This window comes from Cajanus cajan, chromosome 3, assembly GCF_000230855.2.
Source record: "Cajanus cajan strain Asha chromosome 3, NIPB_CcT2T_4, whole genome shotgun sequence".
Classification (NCBI taxonomy): Eukaryota; Viridiplantae; Streptophyta; class Magnoliopsida; order Fabales; family Fabaceae; genus Cajanus; species Cajanus cajan.
Window position 1 is genome coordinate 74936274 of NC_138519.1, and position 26876 is coordinate 74963149.

Here is a 26876-nt window from a genome sequence, read left to right on the forward strand (position 1 = left end):
TAACATTTGACGTTTTGTTTCCTCATCAATCGTTGGTCACCACCATTTCAAGGTCCCTGTGTTTGACCTTTCGTTTGACATTTTGTTCTTCATGAAGGAATCGAATTCATATCTTCTCTTCTAAGCTTGGCGTGTGTCGTCAATGACTCGCACTCATTCGGTAATTCATAATAATAATAATAATATTGTGAAGTGATGAATTGCTTATATTTACAATTTGTCTTTGTTCATATATGTAATGAATATACTTTGATTATTAATCATTCCATATGAATTATTACATCTCAATTCTCCTTGATGTTGTCACTTGTTATGTTGTACACCAGTTCTACGTATTAGATGAGTATTGGTGTGCATAAGATAACTGCCTCCATTATTGTTGCATTTGATTTTTGTTCATGATCTTATTAGTTAACCTCAAGGAAAAAAAATGATCCCCAATCTCTCTGGAGAATTGTTTTTTGCACCTAGCTTAGTATATATTGCACCAATCATGTGTTCTGGAACACTCATTCCGGACCAATGATGATGGATGCAAGAATAATAAACTGGGTGCAGGAGTCATCCCTCTGATTCTCTGACATATTCTGATCTAAATCTTAGAATTTAGGTGTCCAATAGACCCAATAACAATTGTTCCGGTTTAAATTTTAGAAAGTAATTTTAACTTAATTCAACCTCTCAAGCTTAGGGTTGCCCCTATTTATATAAATCTTTTTGGCCGTATTACTATCTCCATATTAAATCTTAGACATCCCTTTACAAAATAAATATGCTTTAGAAAAAGGACATCATTTTTCCTCATCATTATTCATTAGAATTAATATTTGATTCAATTACATGCAGAGTTAGAAAGTTCTTCACTAAACACATTTAGTTGAATCCAGGACTTTATTTAATTTGCATTGGTATTGGTCTATTGGAAAGACAAATGGCGTTGCAGAGAAGATATGTCACTGCTAGTGCTATTGCATTGTTTGTACTTTTGCTGTTGTTGTTCACTTGCAACCTTAATATGGCTTGGGCCTCCTCTGGAGGTGTGATGGGAGGGAGTTTCTTCGATTCGGATTCAGAGTCTTCTTCCTCAAAATCATACACTAGTGATTCAGAACGTGCAATGGTGCATCATTATGATAATCATGTCCCTTCTCCTGATGCTGAGCTTGCAAAGGGAAGTCACAGCGGAGTGCCCGTGTTGTTTTTGATCTTCATGTTGGGTATGTTTTTGTTTGGATACTATAAAGACACCAAAGGAAATTCAGTTACTGTACTCAAGCTTCAGGTCAGTAACATTTGTTTCTGTGATCCCTCTTCAACTACTACCTATGAATCTTTGACTAATGAGTTTTGTGCTGAGTATGTACAAGTGTTTGCTGTCTCACATTTATAAATAGCTTCAATAGATGGGATTTAGATTTAGGATAATGCTTGCTTTTGTGCTCCGTTTATGTAAGTGTAATTACTTACTAGTTTGTTAATTTTGGCATGCACTATAAGCATGATATATTCTTGTGAAGTGTAAGAGAACATGCATTATGAAAGGCATCGGCTCAAGTGGGTTTGTTTAGGGTTTTTGTTAATCATATTTTTCTGTGTCTTATTTAAGGTTGCGATGTCCAGTGGGATGGAAAGCTCAATAAAAAAGGATCTTACTAGGATTGCAGAAACTGCAGATACATCCTCTCGGGATGGTGTGAGCTATCTATTGACAGGTAGTTTTAGGAATTGCTTGTTATATTCTTCTCATCATGATGTGGGTCATCAAAGGAATCTAACTCAATTGGTTGAATAGGGTGCGTGAATGTTATAAATTCCCTTAATATTGTTGTGTTTGATTCCCATGGAACAAAAAGTCACGATGTGGGTCTTGTGAGATAGTTTTTATATGGTTTTGCTGAACCTATGTGAAAATAGGTGTTATAATGCATTTATGTTGTTTGGTGACTTTGGTCAATTGGTGTGGATTAAGTTGGAGGGAGGTTTCATTTCCTTGAGTTTCTTTTTCCTTAGACATGGCTACTAGTTGTAGCTGATCAAGTTCAGGGAGCACTATTATTATGGGAATAACGCTTCTTGCACACTCCTAAGAAATCATCTAGTGGTATAATTCATGAACAAGTTGGAAACCACTATTATTCGATGGTGTGTGAAAACATGTACATAGTTGTGCTCATGTTTGTGTATGTTATGACTTCTGGGTGAGATGACTTTTATGATTCAGTGTGCAAAGAGGAGATTTCTTTATGATGTCAAGGTTTTCCTAGGAAATTTCTTGCCTCTTATTCTGTATACCTTAGTTATTATTACAATCTAGTTTGAAAGGTCTTTTTTCTCTATACATCAATATTTTGTTCTATGAATTAGCTAACGTTGAACTTTCATTATTTGTGCAAGGCTTTGTATTTGACATACTTGATATTTGACATGTGACATGTGACAGAGACAATACAGAGTTTGGTTCGACATCTTGGTTACTGTATTGCAGGATATTCATTTGTAAGTCCATTCCTTCTACCAAGGTCAAATTGCAATAGCAATTGTTGGTTATAAGTTAATATATATGCATCTTAGTTTTAAATAGCTAGTTGTTGGGTTATTAGTTAGTATCTATGTATCTAAATTTTATATTGCTAGGAGATTGTAACTCTTAGAGGTTATCTTTAGTGAACAATCTTTGGCAGGAGGATCTAAAGCGAAGTAAAGAGGATGGGGAGAAATACTATAATCAATTATCAGATGAAGAAAGGGCGAAATTTGATGAAGAGACATTACTTAATCTGAACAATACAGAAAAGAGAAGTACAAAAACCCAGAATGATATGTTTAACAATGAATACTCAATGGTATGGTCTGATTATTGAAAAGCTAATCTTAAATGTGCTTCAGTTTCTTGGAATTCAGCATGCAAAATGCTTACTGTGATGAGCATTACAGAAAAAAAGTGTTCTCTACTTCAATTTCAGCCATTAGAAAAATCATAATTTTGCATAATATCAGCAATATAGCTATAACCAATTAATAGTCTATTGCAGTTTGATGTAAAGGAGATTAAAGAGGGAAGGAAAATATTTGAAGAAGAGAGACTTCTCAATGGGTTTGGCAACGAATACATAGTGGTATGGTATGATCTCTTTGTGCACATACTATTCCTGATTAAAATTTTGTTTGTGTACAGCAAAAACTTTCATTTCACTCCTAATTTAAGCATTATAAAATTTCAAGTGCTTTAGTCCCACAATTTTTTCATGCTTCCTTGCTCATATTTGTATCATCTAACTAGGGTTCACATAAGTGAAGATTTCAAATTGGATGCATCAACTCAATTTTATTTTGAAAATATTACTAGATGTAACTCATTTCCAAATGTATTTTGATAGGCCATTAACACACCTATATTGGTATGTAGGAGAAGAGGAAAATATGATTTTCCCAATAGTAACAAAGGCTTTGCTCCCTGATTTCTCAGTTAACAGTGCTCAGTTTATTTTAGAATATATCACTATTCAACATTTATCCGTTGTTTAGTTGCAGACAACAAATGAGAGGAGAAAAAAGAAAAAAAAAAAAAGAGTATAAAAAAAAAATATATCTGAATTTTTTTTTACAAATAGGAAAAAATGTTTAAATCAGTTTCATTCATTTTATTTCTCGTCTAAAATCCATGTTCTATCATATAGGCTCGTTATTCACCAACATGTCCACATATCAAAGATGCAAGATCTTTACCTGCTTTATGCTTTCATTGTATCAAGATATCATCTTAGGAAAGATTAACTAGAGAGGCATGTGGTCCAACTCAATTGCTTGATCCTTATTAGGCACACATTTATTTCATTTTTATCTTTGGATTGAAAATTTTGAATCCATAACACGTATCTTCTAAAATCCCTTTTTCTTGTCAAAGTTGAACAATGCAAAAAGAAAAGTTTTTGCATTGTTTGTTCTTATGCTTGAGATGTACTTATACCAGATAACAATCTTGGTTGCTGCTAAAGGAGCACATAAGCTTCCTAACATAAATGGGGCTGAAGATTTGAAGATAGCCTTACAAAAGCTCAGGAGCCTTCTCTCAAGCAAATTATTAGTAAGAGATCAGTCATTAAGTTAGTATATTTTTATATAATTAGTGTTATTTCTTCATTAATAATAACCAGAAGCTTGAATTTCTTAAAGGCTGGTGAGGTGTTGTGGACCCCACAAAAGGAGGATGACACCCTTTCAAAACAAAAACTACTTGAAGACTACCCTCAATTAGCAAAAGGCATGAGAAGCTTTCTAGTTAAGAAACACGAATGAAACAAAAAGGGCAATGTGAGCTTGGTTCCGTTTGGTGTGTCAAATTATTCCCTAACTTCGATTTTTTCAGGTTTTAAAAATTAAAAAATCTTTATACAATAAATATAATTTGAATATTTTCTTAGGTTTTATATGTTAATCTTTTTTGTTTGTTACATTTAATTGTATTGCAAATCGTTAAAGAAATTTAACCTATATTATTATTTTTATATGAATTTAATTAATAACAATGTAAAATCATTTTAATACTACCATTCAATCATTTATTACTATTAGTAGTAAGATTGCATATTCTTATTTTAATTGCTTAAAAAATTTATATCTAGATAATTTCTATTTGTTGATAGTGGAATATAAAAAATAAACATTTTATATAATTAAAGTCTTATTTATTTATGCATCATTTGTATTTCAAAAAAAAAAATCATGGAAAATCGCATAACCCGAAAACAATTCTTACAAATAAACATAGATTAGAAAACGAACGACATTTGTTTCCTAAATGAAGTTCTACAACGTAACATTCTCGTAAAATAGAAAAACAACGGATACACCAAAGATAAATAACTATAACAAACAAGGTTGAAAAGTCAAAAGTAGTTATGAAAGATTATCTTTTTAAAAGATAGTTTAATTACTAACTAACTTGTCCTAAGAAATTGGAACTCATTCACATTGAACACACATGCACTATCTTTGATTTTTATTAATAAGATTAACTATTAACTAGTAATTTGTTATCTTATTTTCTCTTCACACTCAATATCTTTTCAAGTTTTCAATCTCTCTTTGGCATGACCTATCTTTGTATTGTCACCGTCATGGTACTGCAAAGGCACGTCCTTGCAGGGCATTTATAATTACCTCTTACTCCATCGACGACACTTCCTCAAATACCATCATCAACATCACTAAGATCCAATCTTTCATCCCTCTTAATATCATTGAAAACCCCCCCTCCGACCTCTTCTACCTTTCAGAACTCGAGCGTATCACTCCATGTGTCCCCCTAGGATTATACTCTGTTCACCACTACTCTTCCCTTCATGATCGTGCCAAGGACGTCGGTAATGTTGCGCTAGCTCTCTTCCTCGCTGTTGTTTGTGGCGCCATAAACACCTTAAACATGTATTTTAGTAATTGGTATTGTTACAATGTCCAAGTAGAGGAGAGAAATTATTATCATCGGAGTATGGAGTGTCTGTGGAACGAATTGAGAAGCAGAAGTCATGGTTGATGTCACAGTGCTCTTGATACCATGTTAGAGTTCTGTCATGGAGTAGAGAAAAACAGACAAAGTGTTTATCTTAATTGATGCACAACAGAACAGAGTACAACAAATGAATAAATTATCTTAATATAGATACTATTACAACCCTTAAAAATAAGGATTTATGACTATTTATTATTTCCCTTTAAGGCCTGTTTTTTTCCATATATGACTAATCTTGTATGTGACATTATAATTGTTGTCGGCTCAAGTTTCTATCTCTAATAATGGAATTTGTTTTTAGTAACTCATAAATTTGAGATTTCTTTAAAAATAAAAACTAAAAATGATTACACAATAGTATATTCCTTTATTATATATTAGTGAGATTCAACAGTTCGTGTCTTTATATATTCTATTTAAATAAAAAACAACTTGTTTATTGGTGTAACTCACTTATTAAATTAACTTATCTATTGTGATAATTTATTTTTTTATTAAATTTAATATTTATAATTAATTTTATTATTATCCATTGAAGTGTATAGAAATTTTAGTGTGTTTTATTTATAATTAAAACATTTGCAATTAAATATTAAATTTATATATATATAGGGAGCATATCAAGTGAGAGGGAATTTATTATGAGAGATGAGATGTTAAAATATAACCCTTAAATTAATTTTCTCTCACCTGATTAAACCTCAAATTTTCTCTCACAAATTTTCTCTCACTTGATTAATCTAAGGATTATATTTTAACCCTCTCATCTCTCATAATAAATTTCCTCTCACTTGATATGCTATATATATATATATATATATATTAGTAATATAATAATCATGTTTATACTTTGAGGTTTCATTTGCCAGTATATCAATAATAATTACACTTTTTACTCACTTCGTTATAACATCAATATTTTTTTTAAGCTAAAAACCTATTTTGGTCCCTTATATAATTGTTTGTTTCAGTTTAGTCCTACTTTTATTTTTGGTCTCAATTTGGTTCTTAATAAATTAATTGGTTTCAATGTCGGACTTCCGTCTAAATTATTTAAACGGAGTTAACTGTTGGCCACGTGGATGCCACGTAGATGCCACGTAGATGCACAGGTGGATGCCAAATTCCTTGAAAACACCTTGAACCAGAATAGGCTGTTATGGGTGCACACTTGGTGTGTTAATTTTGCATCTGAAACGGGCCGTTCCAGATGCAAAATTAAGCACCACGAGTAGAAAAGAACGGTCCGTTCTGAAACTAGAATGGGCCATTCTGGATGCAGAATAGCCCGTTCCAGAACTATAATAATTTTGAAAATATTTTTATGATAAAAATTTTAAAATTACTTATATTTATAAAATACAATTATATTATAAATAGAATGATAACTTTTCCTTTTTCTCTTTCTGAAGAAATATTTAAGTGTCACTTAATAATTTTTTGCAACTTATTTAAAATTAGAGGAATAAAATGATAAAAATTAATAGGATAAATATAATAAAATTATTAATTTATTTTTAGCAAAATTAAATGTGTTAAAAAAAATTAACATCTACGTAACATCCACCTATGCATTTACGTGACATTCACGTGACCAACAGTTAATTCCGTTTAAATAATTTAGACAGAAATCCTACATTACAACTAATTAATTTATTAAAAACCAAAGTGAGACAAAAAATAAAAATAAGATTAAAATAAAATAAATAATTATTATAAGGGATCAAAACAGGTTTTTAACATTTTTTTTATAAATAAAGCATATGTGAATTCATAGTAACATATTAATATACACATAATATCTGTCTATGCTCCTTTTCACTGCAAAACTTCCTCTCCTCCCTTCGTAATACGTTTGTCTCAAGGCACCGCCTTCCATCTTCTCTAAACACCAGAAACCACTATCAACGGGAGAAAGAACCACCGTCTCCACCATTTCATTACTTAGGGTGTCTACAATCGGCGTAATATATGTCTATGTAGCAAAGTATTGTTTTTAAAACTTGACCTTATATCTATCTATGCCCATTTTCACTGGGCAGCTTCCTCTCCTTCTTTCGTAATACATTTCTATCAAGTCAGTGCCTTCCATCTTCTCTAAGCACCGGAAACCACCATCAACAGGAGAAAGAACCACCATCTTCTCTGTACCTCAACCATCGTAGCGAGTTTGGAATCCAGTCTGTTCCAGTCCCCTCCACTCCTTGGCAACACCACGAACACTCACATCTTCATCCTCCGACCACCACTCCTCTCACCGTCCTTCTCGAAGTCGACAGGTCAGTCATTTCATTTTCCACTCTCACTGCGTTTGTTGACTTCTCGAAGTCGAAGTCGTAGTGAACCTGTCTATTCCGATCTTTCCAAGTGTGTTTGTTTTTTTTTGTTTAGTTAGAGTCTTCTCTTGCTTATCTGTGTATGTGTGGTTGAATTGACTTTGCTGCACTTGGCTTTGGTTTCGAGTTAATTGTTGCATTGAATTTTGTAGTGTCTTCACTATTGAGTGTTGCAAGTTATTGTCAGTGCATGATTACGTTGCTTATAAACCTTTTTTATAATGACGTTGTAGGAGAAGTGCTGGAGATGAGGAAAAAATGGTATTTCTGTATTTTAATCCAGTAAGTTGTTAGTCTTTTGTCTGTGCTTGGAATTATAAACAAAAAAAAGAAAAGGAAAAATAAATAGGCAAGGTTGTTATTAACTTTCAGTAGTTTTCTGCATTGCCAACATTAGTTAAGCCATATTCTTTTGTTGTTGTTGTTGTCTCTAATAAGCAGATTGGGTGGCCTTCTTCGTTACCTACAAATGAGAAGGGACTGTTTGCAAAAAGAGTTTTGCAGCAAAAGGTTTTGTCCTTACGCTTGATCTTGATGAATGGTATAGTACTAATAATCAGTGTGCTTTTTTACTTTGTTGTACGAGGAATGCTAGGTATATTAAATGCAATTAGTTAACTAGGACTGTGTTGTTGATGACAACATAGAGTTGTGCTGAAACTGTCCTGATTCCGGTGAATTTATAATTAAAGATCTGGTGGCAACAACTTAAGATAATAATACATGATGACATTTCTCATAAAATGCAACGTCTCAGAAAATGAAGCAACAATTGCTTGCTGACAGAAGCCACAGAACACAATATATAAATTAATAAATGGTTGGTGTCATGACTCTTAAACTTATGTGTATTAGAGTCCACGTAAAGATCATCACTATTCACTAGCTTTTGAACACGTTGGAGATCAAAATTGAAAGAGTCTTCGGAAGAAAAAAGCGCAGACAGCCAACAGGTTCATGGAAAACGGAGACAACCCTAGAGGGTTCAACAAGTATGTCTGTTCCTCTGTATTAGGTGCCACTACTGTCTCAGCTATATTTGGTTATGGTGAGTATGTACGTACATACTTAAATCTCAAATATGTAGTTTTGTCAATCTAATCACTAACAAAAGTGCTTTTATACATTTGTTGTGACTTTGATTTAGAAGAATATTTTTCAGGAACATGTATATAAAAAGAAGAAAAAAATATAACTAATGTAAATTAAATGACCTGAAATTGTTTGCTCACCTTGCTTGGACTGAGGTTCCTATCTAACACTCTTCCTATTCATTTATAAGATGAATTTCTCTCCCCTAATTAGTATTTCTTTACGATATTGTGAAAAAAGGTACGAGCAAGTCACCTACGTGGTGATTGCCATTACAAGCGGGAACTACTAAGAGGTTTCATGAAACTACGAGGGCATGAACAGGTAAACTTTTTATACCCCTTCTTCATTAATACAACTCAACTATTAGTTGAATGATTTCATAGATTAAACTTGGTATCTTTTCATGGCTACAATATTTAAACAACTGCTTATTGCATTTGCACTAGCATATTTTGAAATTGATCATCAAATAAAAGGTCCAAAGGGATAACAAAATTATAAAATTGAGGAATTCAGTCATTATCATTTTATTTGAAATAAAAATTTTAATTGAAGGCTATGTCTATTGACATTACTAATATGACCCATGTAAGCAATTAGTTAATAAAGGATTAAGACGTGGAAAATTAAATCCTCATCTTTGTTGGTATCTAAATTACTGAGAGACAATCCAGACATGACCACCCCTCTTGTTATTTGAATCCTCTTAATCATATGAACCTCCAGGACTACCAATTTTGTTGGAAGGTTTTCTATAGCTCTGCTAAGAATCTAATTAGATCTTGTATCATGCTTGACTGATAAGTATATCAGATATGATTAGAATACTGAGAATAAGGTTATAGCATCAAGGTAGAAATTGAAAAATCACTGACCAGTTGAAGCCATTGTCATCCATGTCAAGTTTTTGAAGACTTGGTATGGTAACTAGAATTTTATCTGCTTGCTGGAGATTAGTCCAAATGTCTTGTGTTGTTGGAATATAAAATATAAACAGAGAGTAGACAACACCTATGCTTTGATTAAACATTGGTGAAGGAATAATTGAGTAGAGTTCATAGAAACTTATGCCTTTTGTTTTGCTCCTTGCCACATAATGAAATGGTGGTATTTCTAATTTTGTTGGATGCAAGCACGAGTTACTAAATCTCTCCTCCTATATGGCCACTCTAGCAGATGAATTTAAAATCTAATAGTGTATAGCATACGCTTAGAAGATGATATTTCAACCATTCTTGATTGCATTTGTCAATGAAAACTGAAGCATGGTTTTTTCTTTGTTTACAGTTTTAATTTGTGATAAAGTTGAATGGAAGATTGGTCTAACTTATGGGATGTAAATAATGGTAAAATTATTGACTACAAAAATTAGAAAGGCTTAATATAACTTGCCATCCTCAATATTTGCTTCATGTGCATTGTACTCTAAAGGCAATATAAACTTATTTGGAGTGTGAGTCTCTCCTTACCTTTGGCCAAGGTACAGTATCCTGTGAAGTGTATTATAGAAATCCTGTTCCTAGGTGATGATGACTTTGGTCAACAACTAACCGATGGGCTAATCCTTCATTTTGTATGAGATGCCTTTTTAGATGGATTGAACCTTGAGTCTAGTCTAGAGCAAGGGTGGTTCACACAAATGATATAGCTGAAGGGGTTAAAAAACATGTGGAAGCATAATTTGTAGTGCCATATGACTGCTACTTCTTTTTCCTAGTGCTCAATATAACTTGTTCTTTCTTTTAGGGAGCACACTAGGTACAATTTTTGTTTTCCTCAAAATAATGTATGTTGTTATTCTGTTATGCATTTCTCTCTTTGCTTTAGTATATTTGAGATTTTATACGTTTTTTTGTGTAATTTGTTCAATACTGAATTAATGTAATGGTACTTGAAGGAATGTGTGAGAAGAAGAGTTTTGAAATCTCTGTCTTCACTACTGAAATAATGTAATGGTACTTGAAGGAATGTGTGAGAAGAAGAGTTTTGAAATCTCTGTCTTCACATCCCAGTTGCTTTGGTCATGCTGCCAAGGATTCTATGGAAGCCATATGGGATATCTGTTACAACGATACACAACCCTTTGATAGAGCTCCTTAAAATCTACATGGCTGGTGCTAGCTTAGAATCATAATAACCCATTGTTGGTTTCTTATTTTGCATGTAACATTATTCAGTCAAATCATAGCCACATTTCAGTGGCTTAGTTAGTCTTTCCTGATTTATTGTTATAGAAACCTTCATTTTCAGGGTTCTTCCAAGTGTGTTGATGGTTTATTCTTTATATAGTTCCTGTACTAAGAATATTATGAAATTTGTCGATAAAGACTTGCTTGGATAAAAGATGCTATATTACTTAGCTCTAGAAGAAGGAATCTGAATCATTTTCAAGTACAAATTAAATATACATGTACATATATGGAATGTATAAATTATTATTTGTCAATTTATAATAAGAATGCCTTTTTAAAATAATTTTACGTATATTTTTAAAGTAATAAAAATGCACCAGTTTAAATGCAGAATGAAGTGCATTTTTTGGGGATTTAAGACTGCCAGAAAATGTAAAGCAAGTCAAACAAAAGCACAATTTTGTGGTGGTTCAAAACCGCTAGAAAATGTAAAACAATTCAAACACCAATTTTGTGGTAAAATTAAAATGCATTTTGTGGCTGTTTAAAGTGATTGAAGTTTCTGACCAACGGTTATAAAATATGCGCCACAAATCATGTATTTTTTTTTTTTTTTGTAGTGAACCCTCCGTATAATATCCAGTATAAATGAGGTATTTTGTGTCTCTATTAAAAATAAAATTAAAAAGAAATTAAGTAATAAAAATATGTTAATTCAATTGGTACTGCAATTTATTCTCGAGTCTTGGATTTCATAAGTATTACATAGGTTTTAAGATCAAAATTCTGAAGATTAAGAACTTTGACAATTTCTAAACACTTTTATAATTATTTTAAATTTTCTTAATTTTAGAGATCATTCATATCATATTATACACCTAAAATAACAATCTATTCTTCATGATTTAAAAAAAATTACAACAAACGAAGATAAAAAGTAATTATGAAGGATTTTAATTAAAAAAATAGTTTAATCACTAACTAATTTATTGTACAAAATTAAATCTCACTCACATTGAGGATATATGCACCATTTTTATTTACAGATTATACTTTATTCTAATTAAAAACCTTTGACCAAAAAATAAAAAGTTAGACCGAAACTGTTGATGAAAAGATTATATTTGCATTTAATAATTATTTATTATTCGAGAAACATATTTTCCATCTGGGTATCTGTTGTGAATGCACTATTTTTAATAAAGTTCGTAGCTCTTTTTAGCAAAGGGACTTGGTTTTGTATATAGGTTGGTGGTCTTAAGGTCATAGCTTGGCATGATAGAATTTGTGGTTAATGTTTTCCTAGTATCTCCTGCAATTGTAGTGTTGACTCTAACTATTCATTTGATCCTTTAAAAGCCAATTTTATAACCAGTGAGGCAGTGACAATCATGAGGTCGACACACACACATGCACCCATACAAGCACAACACAATCCTTTTCTCAACAGTTGTTTGGAGCAAGTGCTATCAGTTATTTAAATATATAAGTTGAACCCTAATGGTGATCATGTAATTTGAACTGGATAAAAACTCATAGAAATTATAGAAATGAAGGAATTTTTATTGAATGAAGATTTCTCTTTTTATGGAATGCGAGTGTAGTAAGAGGAACACCATTCCTAGCTTAGTGATGAAAATAGGAGATCTTACTGTGCCACAGGTCATCTGATTTAGGCATCTTGGGGGTAATACCTAGGATTCAAGCAGGTAGAAGTAGAAGAAATGAAAATATGAAATGCTTTGGGTGTTATCTATAAGAGAAAGCTGTTGACCAAGGTTAAGGGGAAATTTTTACTGTATAGCTTGATGTCGTGTGAAATTGAATGTTGGGTGATAAAATTTGGAGATAGTAAATTAAAAAATGACAATGTTGCATCGGATGAGTAGACAATGTTGCATAGCTTTAAGACTTGTGATGTTGTATGGAATTGAATGTTGGGTGGTAAAATGCGGAGACACTAAACTAAACGAAGACAATATTGCATTGGATAAGTGGACTAGTGACGAGATAATTAGGAATAAGCGCACCAGATAGAAAGTTAGGTTAACACCTATTCTACAAAAGATGGTAGAAGCTTGCATTATGTGATTTAAGCATCTGTGGAGGAGATTTGTGGAAGCTTTAGTAATTAGAGGGGGAAAATGACAGGCAAAACCATTAAAAAGGATGGAGAGGTCAATAGATTTCTACTGACATAATTTACAATAGGACATTATGGTGGTGTTTGATACATGTAGTTGACACTATCTGTTTGAAGATTTGTTTCTCTAAATCTGAATCAATGTCATTACTGAATCTAGAAGAAGGAAAAGCCTAACAAACCTTTCTCCACTCCAAGATGTTCAAGAGATCTGGTTTTCTATTACAAATTATATTCTAGAATCTTCTTAACCTGGCAGTTTCTCTCCCCCTTCCATCTGATATATGTTGTTCCTTTCCCTGATCAATTAGGATCTCTAACTGTCTGTTTCTGACTCAGCTTTGTGCAACACTGAAACTGCCAAAGTTCTATTCTCCTTTACTCACCCATATCATTTCTGCTATACATCTTTTTAATTGGGGATCTGTTCAAACTGTGCAACTCTATTTCCGGATAATGATAGGCAATGAAGTTATTTTCTCCATGTGTTCTGAGAGTGGGCTTGACGGTGTTGTTAACAATTAAGTTGTCAGGGGAAGACATATGAATGATTTTATATTTTATTTCTAACATGTCCCTTCATGCAAGTGCCCATCGGGCTTGAAGTGTGTTGAAATTAAACATTTTCATTTGAAGAATGGGAGCAACGAGTTTTGAACTCTAGATCACTAGGTTGTGGAGGCCTTGATACCATATCTTGAACCAACTATCCCATAAGCTTAAGCTGTCAGGGAAATATACATGAATAATTTCGTGTTACATTTCTGCTAAAATGCTTCATTGTAAACTCTGGGATATTTTTCGAAGACAAGACGTGTGCAAGCTCAAAGAATATCTTAGGAAGCATTGTAGGGAATTCAGGCATCTCCATTGTTCTCAAGTGGATCAGGTAATTACATAATTTTTGAATATAATGCTGGTTAGGTTTTCATTTTGAATAGTTTACTCTATTTTTTTCAATTAAGTCTTTTTCTTAATATGCCTTTTGAATCAAGATATTCTTCTATACTAAAAGAAAAGAAAATTCTGTTCTACTCTGCTCTTGATTTTTTTAATTAGTAATTGACAATATCTCAAAATACTAATGCTTTGTTTAAATAAAAATTATATATTCAATTTTCTATGAGGAGGGGGAATTATCATCAAATATGATTCTTTCTTAATTTTGAGATTCAATTCAAGTGTTAGTTTTATTTGAATATTTTCATTGGAAACTGCACATTTGTTTGGAAATTGCATCTGTAGTGTTTTTTCTTAGGAAATTGCATTTATATTCACTTCTCTTAAATGTAACTAATATTGAGATCAATATATATTATGTTATATCTTCATCTTATAGAATAGGTTTTATCCTAGTCTTAAACTATCTTGATTGTTATTTTATATCTTCATCTTATGGCATAGGTTTTTCACCCCATTCATGATCAAGTTTTTTTATCTGAATTCTTATCATAAAAGGAAACTCAAAGAAGAATTTGGTTAGTTCTTTATCTATATTTATTTTGTCTTAGATAGAATTTCACCATCCTCACATTTAAGCATTCGAGGGTCCTGTTTTGAACCATGGACTTTTGTACAAAACCTTGGTGACGCTGTTTTTATACCTGCTAGGTGTCCCCATCAAGTTAGAAACTTAAAGGTTTGCCAATTCTAAATTATGTCCATTTATGTCTTGATCCAATTTTGCGTTGTTACTAATTGATGTGGGTCTTTCAAATCATGCCTCTCAACAGCAAATTGCCTGCCTGTCTTCCCTTTTCCATGTTAATTACTTTTTATTTGTAATCTTATTGACATTAATATTGTATTGTTTGTTGGTTTTTGGCAGTTGTGCATAAAGGTTGCTCTAGATTTTGTCTCCCCTGGAAATATCCAAGAATGTATTCATCTGACCAACGAATTTAGTATGCTTCCCTCAAGCCATAAAGCAAATGAAGACAGACTTGGGGTATGCATTCTTCTAGCATGTCACTCTGGACTTGTATTTCTACATTTTTTTCATATATATATATCTATATATATATATATATATATATAATTTTCCCCTCATTATGTTGTGCCAATTTGTTTGGCCACTTAAACTATGATCGTCATGATATATAGAATAAGTATGGCTTTCTGGGTGGCATGAGTCAACCTTGATAAAAGTATATATGGATTTGATAGGTTATATAGAAAAACTATATGGTTTTGGAGCTGTTTCTACTGCATACTGCATTTGGACCAATTTCATGGGGCATGGGTTGTAATTTTATTTTTGTCAAAATATAGTTCTAGTAATTGTGACTGTAGTTATAATACCAATCAATCGGTCCTGTCATTTTTACAACTTGATTTTAATCACATTTAAGAATGAAAAAGCAACAAATATAATTGATGCTATTCAAAGTGGGCACTGTTGAAACATTTATTTGCTAAGTGTGGACAAATTTTTGTATTGTGCAGTTTTACTTTTACGACTAATCTGTGTCATCTAGTAGTTACTAACATACACCTATGTATTTTCTATAATAATCTAGCTAATTCTAGAAGTTTGTATCATATTTTAACACTCCTCCTTGATACAAATTTCTCTAACTCCTATCATAGTGCGAAACTGTTCGAATCTTGCTCTCGGTAGTACCTTTGTGAATATGTCAGCAACTTGCTCTTCGATCTTACAATACTCCATCTTGCTTACTTTAGATGTTTATGCTTCTCTAATGAAGTGATCGCAATGTGTTTTGTTCTGTTGTGATGTACTGGATTTTTTGTCATTCCTATTGCTGATTTATTGTTGCAGTAGATTGTAGTAGGCCCATCTTGTTATTCTCCCATTTTTGCAAGTATTCTTCGTAGCCAAATTGCTTGACTTATAGTTTCAGCTGCCGCAACATATTCTGCCTCTGCGGTTGATTGTGCAACTGTTGCTTGCTTTTTTGATGCCCAAGAAAATATTCCTGATCCAAGTGAGAAGGCATAACCAGAGGTGCTCTTCATGTCATCTAACTATCCTGCCCAATCACTATCGGTGTATCTGAGCAAACTTGAGTTGGTCATGGTTTTGTACCATATACCAAACTCCTTTTTACCTTGTAGATATCTTAGAATTCTTTTAGCTGCTCCAAAGTGAATTTGGCTTGGGCTTTGCATAAACCTTGATAAAAGACTTACAGCATACATTATGCCTGGTCGTGTGGCTGTTAAATATCGTAAGCTTCCAATAACACTTCTATAGCAAGATGCATCAGCATCTGGTGGTCCATCATCTTTTTGTAGCTTTTCCTTTGTCACAAGCAGAGTAGTGATAGTCTTGCAACCACTCATCTTGAACTTCTTCAACAGAGCTTCAATATATTTCTTTTGAAAAATTAATATCCCTTTCTTCTTTTGACTTACCTTAATACCAAGGAAGTAGTTCATCAAGCTAAGGTCCTTCATTTCAAATGTCTTCATCATGTTTTCTTTGAATTCTATCATCATCTTCATATTGTTCCCTGTGTAGATAAGATCATCTACATACAAGTAGACGATGAGTGTGTCATACTGACCTTGGGTCTTGATGTATAGTGTTGGCTCACTCTTACTCATCCTGAATCCATGATCAGTGAAGTATTGATCTTTTCTACTGTACCATGCCCGAGGAGCTTGCTTCAAACCATATAAAGCTTTTCTAAGCCTTAGTACTTTGTCTTCATTACCCTTGCTTATGAAACCTTGTGGTTGCTCTACATAGATCTCTTCTTGTGGTACTCCATTGAGAAAAGTGGACTTGACATCTAGCTGGTAGATATTCCAGCCTTTTTATGAAAGTCATCGATTCAAGTGGGTTTGTTTAGAGTTTTTGTTAATCATATTTTGCTGTGTCTTATTTAAGGTTGCGATGTCCGGTGGGATGGAAAGCTCAATACAGAAGGACCTAACTAGGATTGCAGAAACTGCAGATACGTCCTCTCGGGATGGTGGTAGTTTTAGGAATTGCTTGTTATATTCTTCTCATCATGATGTGGGTCATCAAAGGAGTCTAACTCAGTTGGTTGAATAGGATGCGTGAATGTTATAAATTCCCTTAATGTTGTGTTTGATTCCCATGGAGAAAAAAGTCACGATGTGGGTCTTGTGAGATATTTTTTCTATGGTTTTGCTGAACCTATGTGAAAATAGGTGTTATAATGCATTTATGTTGTTCGGTGACTTTGGTCAATTGGTGTGGATTAAGTTGGAGGGAGGTTTCATTTCCTTGAGTTTCTTTTTCCTTAGACATGGCTACTAGTTGCAGCTGATCAAGTTCAGGGAGGACTATTATTATGGGAATAACGCTTCTTGCACATTCCTAAGAAATCATCTAGTGGTATAGTTCATGAACCAGTTGGAAACCACCGTTATTTGATGGTGTGTGAAAACATGTACATAGTTGTGCTCATGTTTGTGTATGTTATGACTTTGGGGTGGGATGGCTTTTATGATTCAGTGTGCACATAGGAGATTTCTTTCTGATGTCAAGGTTCTCCTAGGAAATTTCTTGCCTCTTATTCTGCATACCTTAGTTATTATTACAATCTAGTTTGAAAGGTCTTTTTTCTCTGTACATCAATATTTTGTTTTATGAATTAGCTAATGTTGAACTTTCATTATTTGTACAAGGCTTTGTATTTGACATACTTGATATTTGATGTGTGACAGAGACAATACAGAGTTTGGTTCGACGTCTTGGTTACACTGTTGCAGGATATTCATTTGTAAGTCCATTCCTTCTACCAAGGTCAAATTGCAATAGCAATTGTTGGTTATAAGTTAATATATATACATCTTAGTTTTAAATAGCTTGTTGTTGGGTTATTAGTTAGTATCTATATATCTAAATTTTATATTGCTAGGAGATTGTAACTCTTAGAGGTTATCTTTAGTGAACAATCTTTGGCAGGAGGATCTAAAGCGAAGTAAAGAGGATGGGGAGAAATACTATAATCAATTATCAGATGAAGAAAGGGCGAAATTTGATGAAGAGATATTACTTAATCTGAACAATACAGAAAAGAGAAGTACAAAAATCCAGAGTGATATGTTTAGCAATGAATACTGAATGGTATGGTTTGATTATTAAAAAGCTAATCTTAAATGTGCTTCAGTTTCTTTGAATTCAGCATGCAAAACAGTTATTGTGATGAGCATTGCAGAAAAAAAAGTGTTCTCTACTTCAATTTCAGCAGTTAGAAAAATCATAATTTTGCATAATATCAGCAATATAGGTATAACCAATGAATAGTCTATTGCAGTTTGATGTAAAGGAGATTAACGAGGGAAGGAAAATATTTGAAGAAGAGAGACTTTCTCAATGGGTTTGGCAACGAATACATAGTGGTATGGTATGATCTCTTTGTGCACATACTATTCCTGATTAAAATTTTGTTTGTGTACCAGCAAAAACTTTCATTTCACTCCTAATTTAAGAAGCATTATAAAATTTCAAGTGCTGTAGTCCCACAATATTTTCATGCTTCCTTGCTCATATTTGTATCATCTAACTAGGGTTCGCATAAGTGAAGATTTCAAATTGGATGCATCAACTCAATTTTATTTTGAAAATATTACTAGATGTAACTCATTTCCAAATGTATTTTGATAGGCCATTAACACACCTATATTGGTATGTAGGAGAAGAGGAAAATATGATTTGCCCAATAATAACAAAGGCTTTGCTCCTGATTTCTCAATTAACAGTGCTCAGTATATTTTAGAATCTATCACTATTCAACATTTATTCTTTGTTTAGTTGCAGACAACAAATGAGAGGAGAAAAAAGAAAAGAAAGAGTATAAAAAAATATATATCTGAATTTTTCTTTTTTACAAATAGTAAAAAATGTTTAAATGAGTTTCATTCATTTTATTTCTCGTCTAAAATCTATGTTCTATCATATAGGCTCGTTATTCACTAACATGTCCACATATCAAAGATGCAAGATCCTTACCTGCTTTATACTTTCATTGTATCAAGATATCATCTTAGGAAAGATTAACTAGAGAGGCATGTGGTCCAACTCAATTGCTTCATCCTTATTAGGCACTCATTTATTTCATTTTTATCTTTGGATTGAAAATTTTGAATCTATAACTCGTATCTTCTAAAATCCCTTTTTCTTGTCAAAGTTGAACAATGCAAAAAGAAAAGTTTTTGCATTGTTTGTTCTTATACTTGAGATGTACTTATACCAGATAACAATCTTGGTTGCTGCTAAAGGAGCACATAAGCTTCCTAACATAAATGGGGCTGAAGATTTGAAGATAGCCTTACAAAAGCTCAGGAGCCTTCTCTCAAGCAAATTATTAGTAAGAGATCAGTCATTAAGTTAGTATATTTTTATATAATTAGTGTTATTTCTTCATTAATAATAACCAGAAGCTTGAATTTCCTAAAGGCTGGTGAGGTGTTGTGGACCCCACAAAAGGAGGATGACACCCTTTCAAAACAAAAACTACTTGAAGACTACCCTCAATTAGCAAAAGGCATGAGAAGCTTTCTAGTTAAGAAACACGAATGAAACAAAAAGGGCAATGTGAGCTTGGTTCCGTTTGGTGTGTCAAATTATTCCCTAACTTCGATTTTTTCAGGTTTTAAAAATTAAAAAATCTTTATACAATAAATATAATTTGAATATTTTCTTAGGTTTTATATGTTAATCTTTTTTGTTTGTTACATTTAATTGTATTGCAAATCGTTAAAGAAATTTAACCTATATTATTATTTTTATATGAATTTAATTAATAACAATGTAAAATCATTTTAATACTACCATTCAATCATTTATTACTATTAGTAGTAAGATTGCATATTCTTATTTTAATTGCTTAAAAAAGTTATATGTAGATAATTTCTATTTGTTGATAGTGGAATATCAAAAATAAACATTTTATATAATTAAAGTCTTATTTATTTATGCATCATTTGTATTTCAAAAAAAAAAAATCATGGAAAATCGCATAACCTGAAAACAATTCTTACAAATAAACATAGATTAGAAAACGAACGACATTTGTTTCCTAAATGAAGTTCTACAACGCAACATTCTCGTAAAATAGAAAAACAACGGATGCGCCAAAGGTAAATAACTATAACAAACAAGGTTGAAAAGTCAAAAGTAGTTATGAAAGATTTTACTTAAAAAGATAATTTTAAAAGATAGTTTAATTACTAACTAACTTGTCCTAAGAAATTGGAACTCATTCACATTGAACACACATGCACTATCTTTGATTTTTATTAATAAGATTAACTATTTAACTAGTAATTTGTTATCTTATTTTCTCTTCACACTCAATATCTTTTCAAGTTTTCAATCCCTCTTTGGCATGACCCATCTTTGTATTGTCACCGTCATGGTTCTCCTCATGGTGACTACTGCAAAGGCACGTCCTTGTAGGGCATTTATAATTACCTCTTACTCCATCGACAACACTTCCTCAAATACCATCATCAGCATCACTAAGATCCAGTCCTTCATCCCTCTTAATATCATCGAAAACCCCCCCTCCGACCTCTTCTACCTTTCAGAACTCGAGCGTATCATCCCATGTGTCCCCCTAGGATTATACTCTGTTTACCACTACTCTTCCCTTTATGATCGTGCCAAGGACGTCGGTAACGTTGCCCTAGCTCTCTTCCTCGCCGTTGTTTGTGGCGTCATAAACACCTTAAACATGTATTTTATTAATTTGTCTTGTTACAATCTCCAAGTAGAGGAGAGAAATTATTATCATCGAAGTATGGAGCGTCTGTGGAACGAATTGAAAAGCAGAAGTCATGGTTGATGTCACAGTGTTCTTGATATCATATTAGAGTTCTGTCATGGAGGAGAGAAAAACAGAGAAAGTGTTTATCTGAATTGATGCAGCACATAACAGAGTACAATAACTGAATAAGTGTCTTAATATAGATATTATTACAACCCTTGAAAATAAGGATTTATGACTATTTATTATTTCCCTTTAAGGCCTGCTTTTTTTCATATATGACTAATCTTGTAAGTGACATTATAATTATTGTCGGCTCAAGTTTCTATCTATAATAATGGAATTTGTTTTTAGTAACTCATAAATTTGAGATTTCTTTAAAAATAAAAACTAAAAATGATTACACAATAGTATATTCCTTTATTATATATTAGTGAGATTCAAGGGTTCGTGTCTTTATATATTCTATTTAAATAAAAAGTGGTGTAACTCACTTATTAAATTAACTTATCTATTGTGATAATTTATTTATTTTATTAAATTTAGTATTTATAATTAATTTTATTATTATCCATTGAAGTGTATAGAAATTTGTGTGTTTTATTTATAATTAAAACATTTGTAATTAAATATTAAATTTATATATATATATATATATATATTAGTAATATAATAATCATGTTTATACTTTGAGGTTTCATTTGCCAGTATATCAATAATAATTACACTTTTTACTCATTTCGTTATAACATCAGTATTTTTTTTGACTAAAAATCTATTTTGGTCCCTTATAATAATTATTTGTTTTAATTTAGTCTCACTTTTATTTTTGATCTCAATTTGGTCTTTAATAAATTAATTGGTTGCAATGTAGGACTTCTATCTAAATTATTTAAACGGAATTAACTGTTGGCCACGTGGATGCATAAAGAGATACATAGATGAATGCCAAATTCCTTGAAAACACCTGTAACCAGAATGCCCCCATTTTGGTCGTTATAGGTGCACACTTGGTGTGTTAATTTTGCATCTGAAACGGGCCGTTCCTTATAATTTTTTTATGATAAAATTTTAAAATTACTTATATTTATAAAATACAATTATATTATAAATAGAGAGATAATTTTTCCTTTTTTTTATGCATCCACATAGCCAACAGTTAATTCTGTTTAAATAATTTAGACAAAAATCCTACATTGCTATCAATTAATTTATTAAAGACTAAATTGAGATAAAAAATAAAAGTGAAACTAAAATAAAATAAATAATTATTATAAAAGACTAAAATAAGTTTTTAGTTTTTTTTTTTTATATAAATAAAGCATATGTGAATTTATAGTAACATATTAATATACACATAATATCTGTCTATGCTCCTTTTCACTGCACAACTTCCTCTGCTCCCTTCGTAATTCGTTTGTCTCAAGGCACCGCCTTCCATCTTCTCTAAACACCAGAAATCACTATGGAGAAAGAACCACAGTCTCCACCATTTCATTACTTAGGGTGTCTATGGAGCAAAGTATTGTTTTTAAAACTTGACGTTATATCTATCTATGCCCATTTTCACTGGAAACCACCAACAGGAGAAAAACCACCATCTTCTCCTTACCTCAACCATCGTAGCGAGTTTGGAATCCAGTCTATTCCAGTCCACTCCACTCCTTGGCAACACCACGAACACTCACATCTTCATCCTCCGACCACCACTCCTCTCAAGACCTCGCCGTCCTTCTCGAAGTCGACAGGTCAGTCATTTCATTTTCCACTCTCACTGCGTTTGTTGACTTCTCGAAGTCGAAGTCGTAATGAACCTGTCTATTCCGATCTTTCCAAGTGTGTTTGTTTTTTTTTGTTTAGTTAGAGTCTTCTCTTGCTTATCTGTGTATGTGTGGTTGAATTGACTTTGCTGCACTTGGCTTTGGTTTCGAGTTAATTGTTGCATTGAATTTTGTAGTGTCTTCACTATTGAGTGTTGCAAGTTATTGTCAGTGCATGATTACGTTGCTTATAAACCTTTTTTATAATGACGTTGTAGGAGAAGTGCTGGAGATGAGGAAAAAATGGTATTTCTGTATTTTAATCCGGTAAGTTGTTAGTCTTTTGTCTGTGCTTGGAATTAAAAACAAAAAAAAGAAAAGGAAAAATAAATAGGCAAGGTTGTTATTAACTTTCAGTAGTTTTCTGCATTGCCAACATTAGTTAAGCCATATTCTTTTGTTGTTGTTGTTGTCTCTAATAAGCAGATTGGGTGGCCTTCTTCGTTACCTACAAATGAGAAGGGACTGTTTGCAAAAAGAGTTTTGCAGCAAAAGGTTTTGTCCTTACTCTTGATCTTGATGAATGGTATAGTACTAATAATCAGTGTGCTTTTTTACTTTGTTGTACGAGGAATGCTAGGTATATTAAATGCAATTAGTTAACTAGGACTGTGTTGTTGATGACAACATAGAGTTGTGCTGAAACTGTCCTGATTCCGGTGAATTTATAATTAAAGATCTGGTGGCAACAACTTAAGATAATAATACATGATGACATTTCTCATAAAATGCAACGTCTCAGAAAATGAAGCAACAATTGCTTGCTGACAGAAGCCACAGAACACAATATATAAATTAATAAATGGTTGGTGTCATGACTCTTAAACTTATGTGTATTAGAGTCCACGTAAAGATCATCACTATTCACTAGCTTTTGAACACGTTGGAGATCAAAATTGAAAGAGTCTTCGGAAGAAAAAAGCGCAGACAGCCAACAGGTTCATGGAAAACGGAGACAACCCTAGAGGGTTCAACAAGTATGTCTGTTCCTCTGTATTAGGTGCCACTACTGTCTCAGCTATATTTGGTTATGGTGAGTATGTACGTACATACTTAAATCTCAAATATGTAGTTTTGTCAATCTAATCACTAACAAAAGTGCTTTTATACATTTGTTGTGACTTTGATTTAGAAGAATATTTTTCAGGAACATGTATATAAAAAGAAGAAAAAAAATATAACCAATGTAAATTAAATGACCTGAAATTGTTTGCTCACCTTGCTTGTACTGAGGTTCCTCTCTAACACTGTCTTCCTATTCATTTGTAAGATGACTTTCTCTCGCCTAATTAGTATTTCTTTACGATATTGTGAAAAAAGGTACGAGCAAGTCATCTAAGTGGTGATTGCCATTACAAGCGGGAACTACTAAGAGGTTTCATGAAACTATGAGGGCATGAACAGGTAAACTTTTTATACCCCTTCTTCATTGATACAACTCAACTATTTTAGTTGAATCATTTCATAGATTAAAATTGGTATCTTTTCATGGCTACAATATTTAAACAACTGCTTATTGCATTTGCACTAGCATATTTTGAAATTGATCATCAAATAAAAGGTCCACAGGGATAACAAAATTATAAAATTGAGGAATTCAGTCATTATCATTTTATTTGAAATAACAATTTTAATTGAAGGCTATGTCTATTGACATTACTAATATGATCCATGTAAGCAATTAGTTAATAAAGGATTAAGACATGGAAAATTAAATCCTCATCTTTGTTGATATCTAAATTACTGAGAGACAATCCAGACATGACCACCCCTCTTGTTATTTGAATCCTCTTAATCATATGAACCTCCAGGACTACCAATTTTGTTGGAAGGTTTTCTGTAGCTCTGCTAAGAATCTAATTAGATCTTGTATCATGCTTGACTGACAAGTATATCAGATATGATTAGATCAATACTGAGAATAAGGTTATAGCATCAAGGTAGAAATTGAAAAATCACAGACCAGTTGAAGCTATTGTCATCCATGTCAAGTTTTTGAAGACTTGGTATGGAAACTAGAATTTTATCTGCTTGCCGGAGATTAGTCCAAATGTCTTGTGTTGTTGGAATATAAAATATAAATAGAGTAGACAACACCTATCCTTTGATTAAACATTGGTGAAGGAATAATTGAGTAGAGTTCATAGAAACTTATGCCTTTTGTTTTGCTCCTTGCCACATAATGAAATGGTGGTATTTCCAATTTTGTTGGATGCAAGCACGAGTTGCTAAATCTCTCCTCCTATATGGCCACTCTAGCAGATGAATTTAAAATCTAATAGTGTATAGCATACGCTTAGAAGATGATATTTCAACCATTCTTGATTGCATTTGTCAATGAAAACTGAAGCATGGTTTTTTCTTTGTTTACAGTTTTAATTTGTGATAAAGTTGAATGGAAGATTGGTCTAACCTATGGGATGTAAATAATGGTAAAATTATTGACTACAAAAATTAGAAAGGCTTAATATAACTTGCCATCCTCAATATTTGCTTCATGTGCATTGTACTCTAAAGGCAATATAAACTTATTTGGAGTGTGACTCTCTCCTTACCTTTGGCCAAGGTATAGTATCCTGTGAAGTGTATTATAGAAATCCTGTTCCTAGGTAATGATGACTTTGGTCAACAACTAACCGATGGGCTAATCCTTCATTTTGTATGAGATGCCTTTTTAGATGGATTGAACCTTGAGCCTAGTCTAGAGCAAGGGTGGTTCACACAAATGATATAGCTGAAGGGGTTAAAAAACATCTGGAAGCATAATTTGCACACTAGGTACAATTTTTGTTTTCCTCAAAATAATGTATGTTGTTATTCTGTCATGCATTTCTCTCTTTGCTTTAGTATATTTGAGATTTTGTACGTTTTTTTTGTGTAATTTGTTCAATACTGAATTAATGTAATGGTACTTGAAGGAATGTGTGAGAAGAAGAGTTTTGAAATCTCTGTCTTCACATCCCAGTTGCTTTGGTCATGCTGCCAAGGATTCTATGGAAGCCATATGGGATATCTGTTACAACGATACACAACCCTTTGATAGAGCTCCTTAAAATCTAAATGGCTGGTGCTAGCTTAGAATCATAATAACCCATTGTTGGTTTCTTATTTTGCATGCAACATTATTCAGTCAAATCATAGCCACATTTCAATGGCTTAGTTAGTCTTTTCATGATTTATTGTTTTAGAAACCTTCATTTTCAGGGTTCTTCCAAGTGTGTTGTGTTGATGGTTTATTCTTTATATAGTTCCTGTACTAAGAATATTATGTAATTTGTCGATAAAGACTTGCTTGGAGAAAAGATGCTATATTACTTAGCTCTAGAAGAAGGAATCTGAATCATTTTCAAGTACAAATTAAATATACATGTACATATGTACAAATTATTATTTGTCAATTTATAATAAGAATGCATTTTTAAAATAATTTTACATATATTTTTAAAGTAATAAAAATGCACCAGTTTAATGCAGAATGAAGTGCATTTTTTTGGGGATTTAAGACTGCCAGAAAATGTTAAGTAAGTCAAACAAAAGCACAATTTTGTGGCGGTTCAAAACTGTTAGAAAATGTAAAACAATTCAAACAACAATTTTGTGGTAAAATTAAAATGCATTTTGTGTCTGTTTAAAGTAATTGAAGTTTCTGACCAGCGTTTACAAAATATGCACCACCAACCGTTCTTGGCGACCGTGGATTTGACGATTATTAATGATGCCGGAAATACAAATTATGGCGGTTTTTAACTCGCGAAACTATTAAAATAACTGTCACAAGTCATGTATTTTTTTTATAGTGAACCCTCTTTATAATATCCTAGTGTAGTTGAGGTATTTCGTGTCTCTATTAAAAATAAAATTAAAAAGAGATTAAATAATAAAAATATGTTAATTCAATTGGTACTGCAATTTGTCCTCGAGTCTTGGATTTCATAAGTATTATTTTTTAATTTTTTAATAATAAAAAGGTATAATGATTTGTTAAATCAGGGGATTAATGTCGTTCCTAAAAATATGAGTCTTGTGGCAGTCTTCCATAATTCTTCCAAAGCGAATAATGAAAGAAATAGCGATTTGGAATATGTCCCATGAGAAGATATGTACGTGCTAGTGGTATTGCATTGTTTGTACT

The 26876-nt window shown here is 32.3% G+C and overlaps 1 protein-coding gene across 8 annotated transcripts; it reads left to right on the plus strand.

The window, feature by feature from the left end:
- Positions 1-11: 11 nt before the first annotated feature.
- Positions 12-26074, plus strand: LOC109805775 (FLUCTUATING-LIGHT-ACCLIMATION protein 1, chloroplastic). 8 transcript variants are annotated; one of them, XM_083071310.1, is made up of 13 exons: positions 12-160; positions 888-1282; positions 1607-1712; positions 2441-2496; positions 2682-2843; positions 3033-3116; positions 3971-4084; positions 4174-7788; positions 8079-8127; positions 8287-9092; positions 9178-9261; positions 25423-25522; positions 25663-26074. In XM_083071310.1, the coding sequence occupies exons 2-8, from the start codon at positions 932-934 to the stop codon at positions 4294-4296; spliced, it is 996 nt and encodes a 331-aa protein (XP_082927436.1). In that variant the 5' UTR covers positions 12-160; positions 888-931; the 3' UTR covers positions 4297-7788; positions 8079-8127; positions 8287-9092; positions 9178-9261; positions 25423-25522; positions 25663-26074. The 8 variants fall into 8 exon arrangements, with proteins under 8 accessions (XP_082927436.1, XP_082927437.1, XP_082927439.1 ...); XM_083071311.1 differs by having other exon boundaries at positions 8287-8893; XM_083071313.1 differs by having other exon boundaries at positions 8287-8386; positions 8701-9261.
- Positions 26075-26876: the final 802 nt, after the last annotated feature.

Bases quoted from the DNA above. Each gene is read 5' to 3' on its own strand.
- LOC109805775 (XM_083071309.1), top strand. From the start codon at position 932: ATGGCGTTGCAGAGAAGATATGTCACTGCTAGTGCTATTGCATTGTTT. The intron at 1,713-2,440 runs GTAGTTTTAGGA...GACATGTGACAG, and splicing joins TGTGAGCTATCTATTGACAG to AGACAATACAGAGTTTGGTT. The intron at 2,844-3,032 runs GTATGGTCTGAT...AGTCTATTGCAG, and splicing joins TTAACAATGAATACTCAATG to TTTGATGTAAAGGAGATTAA.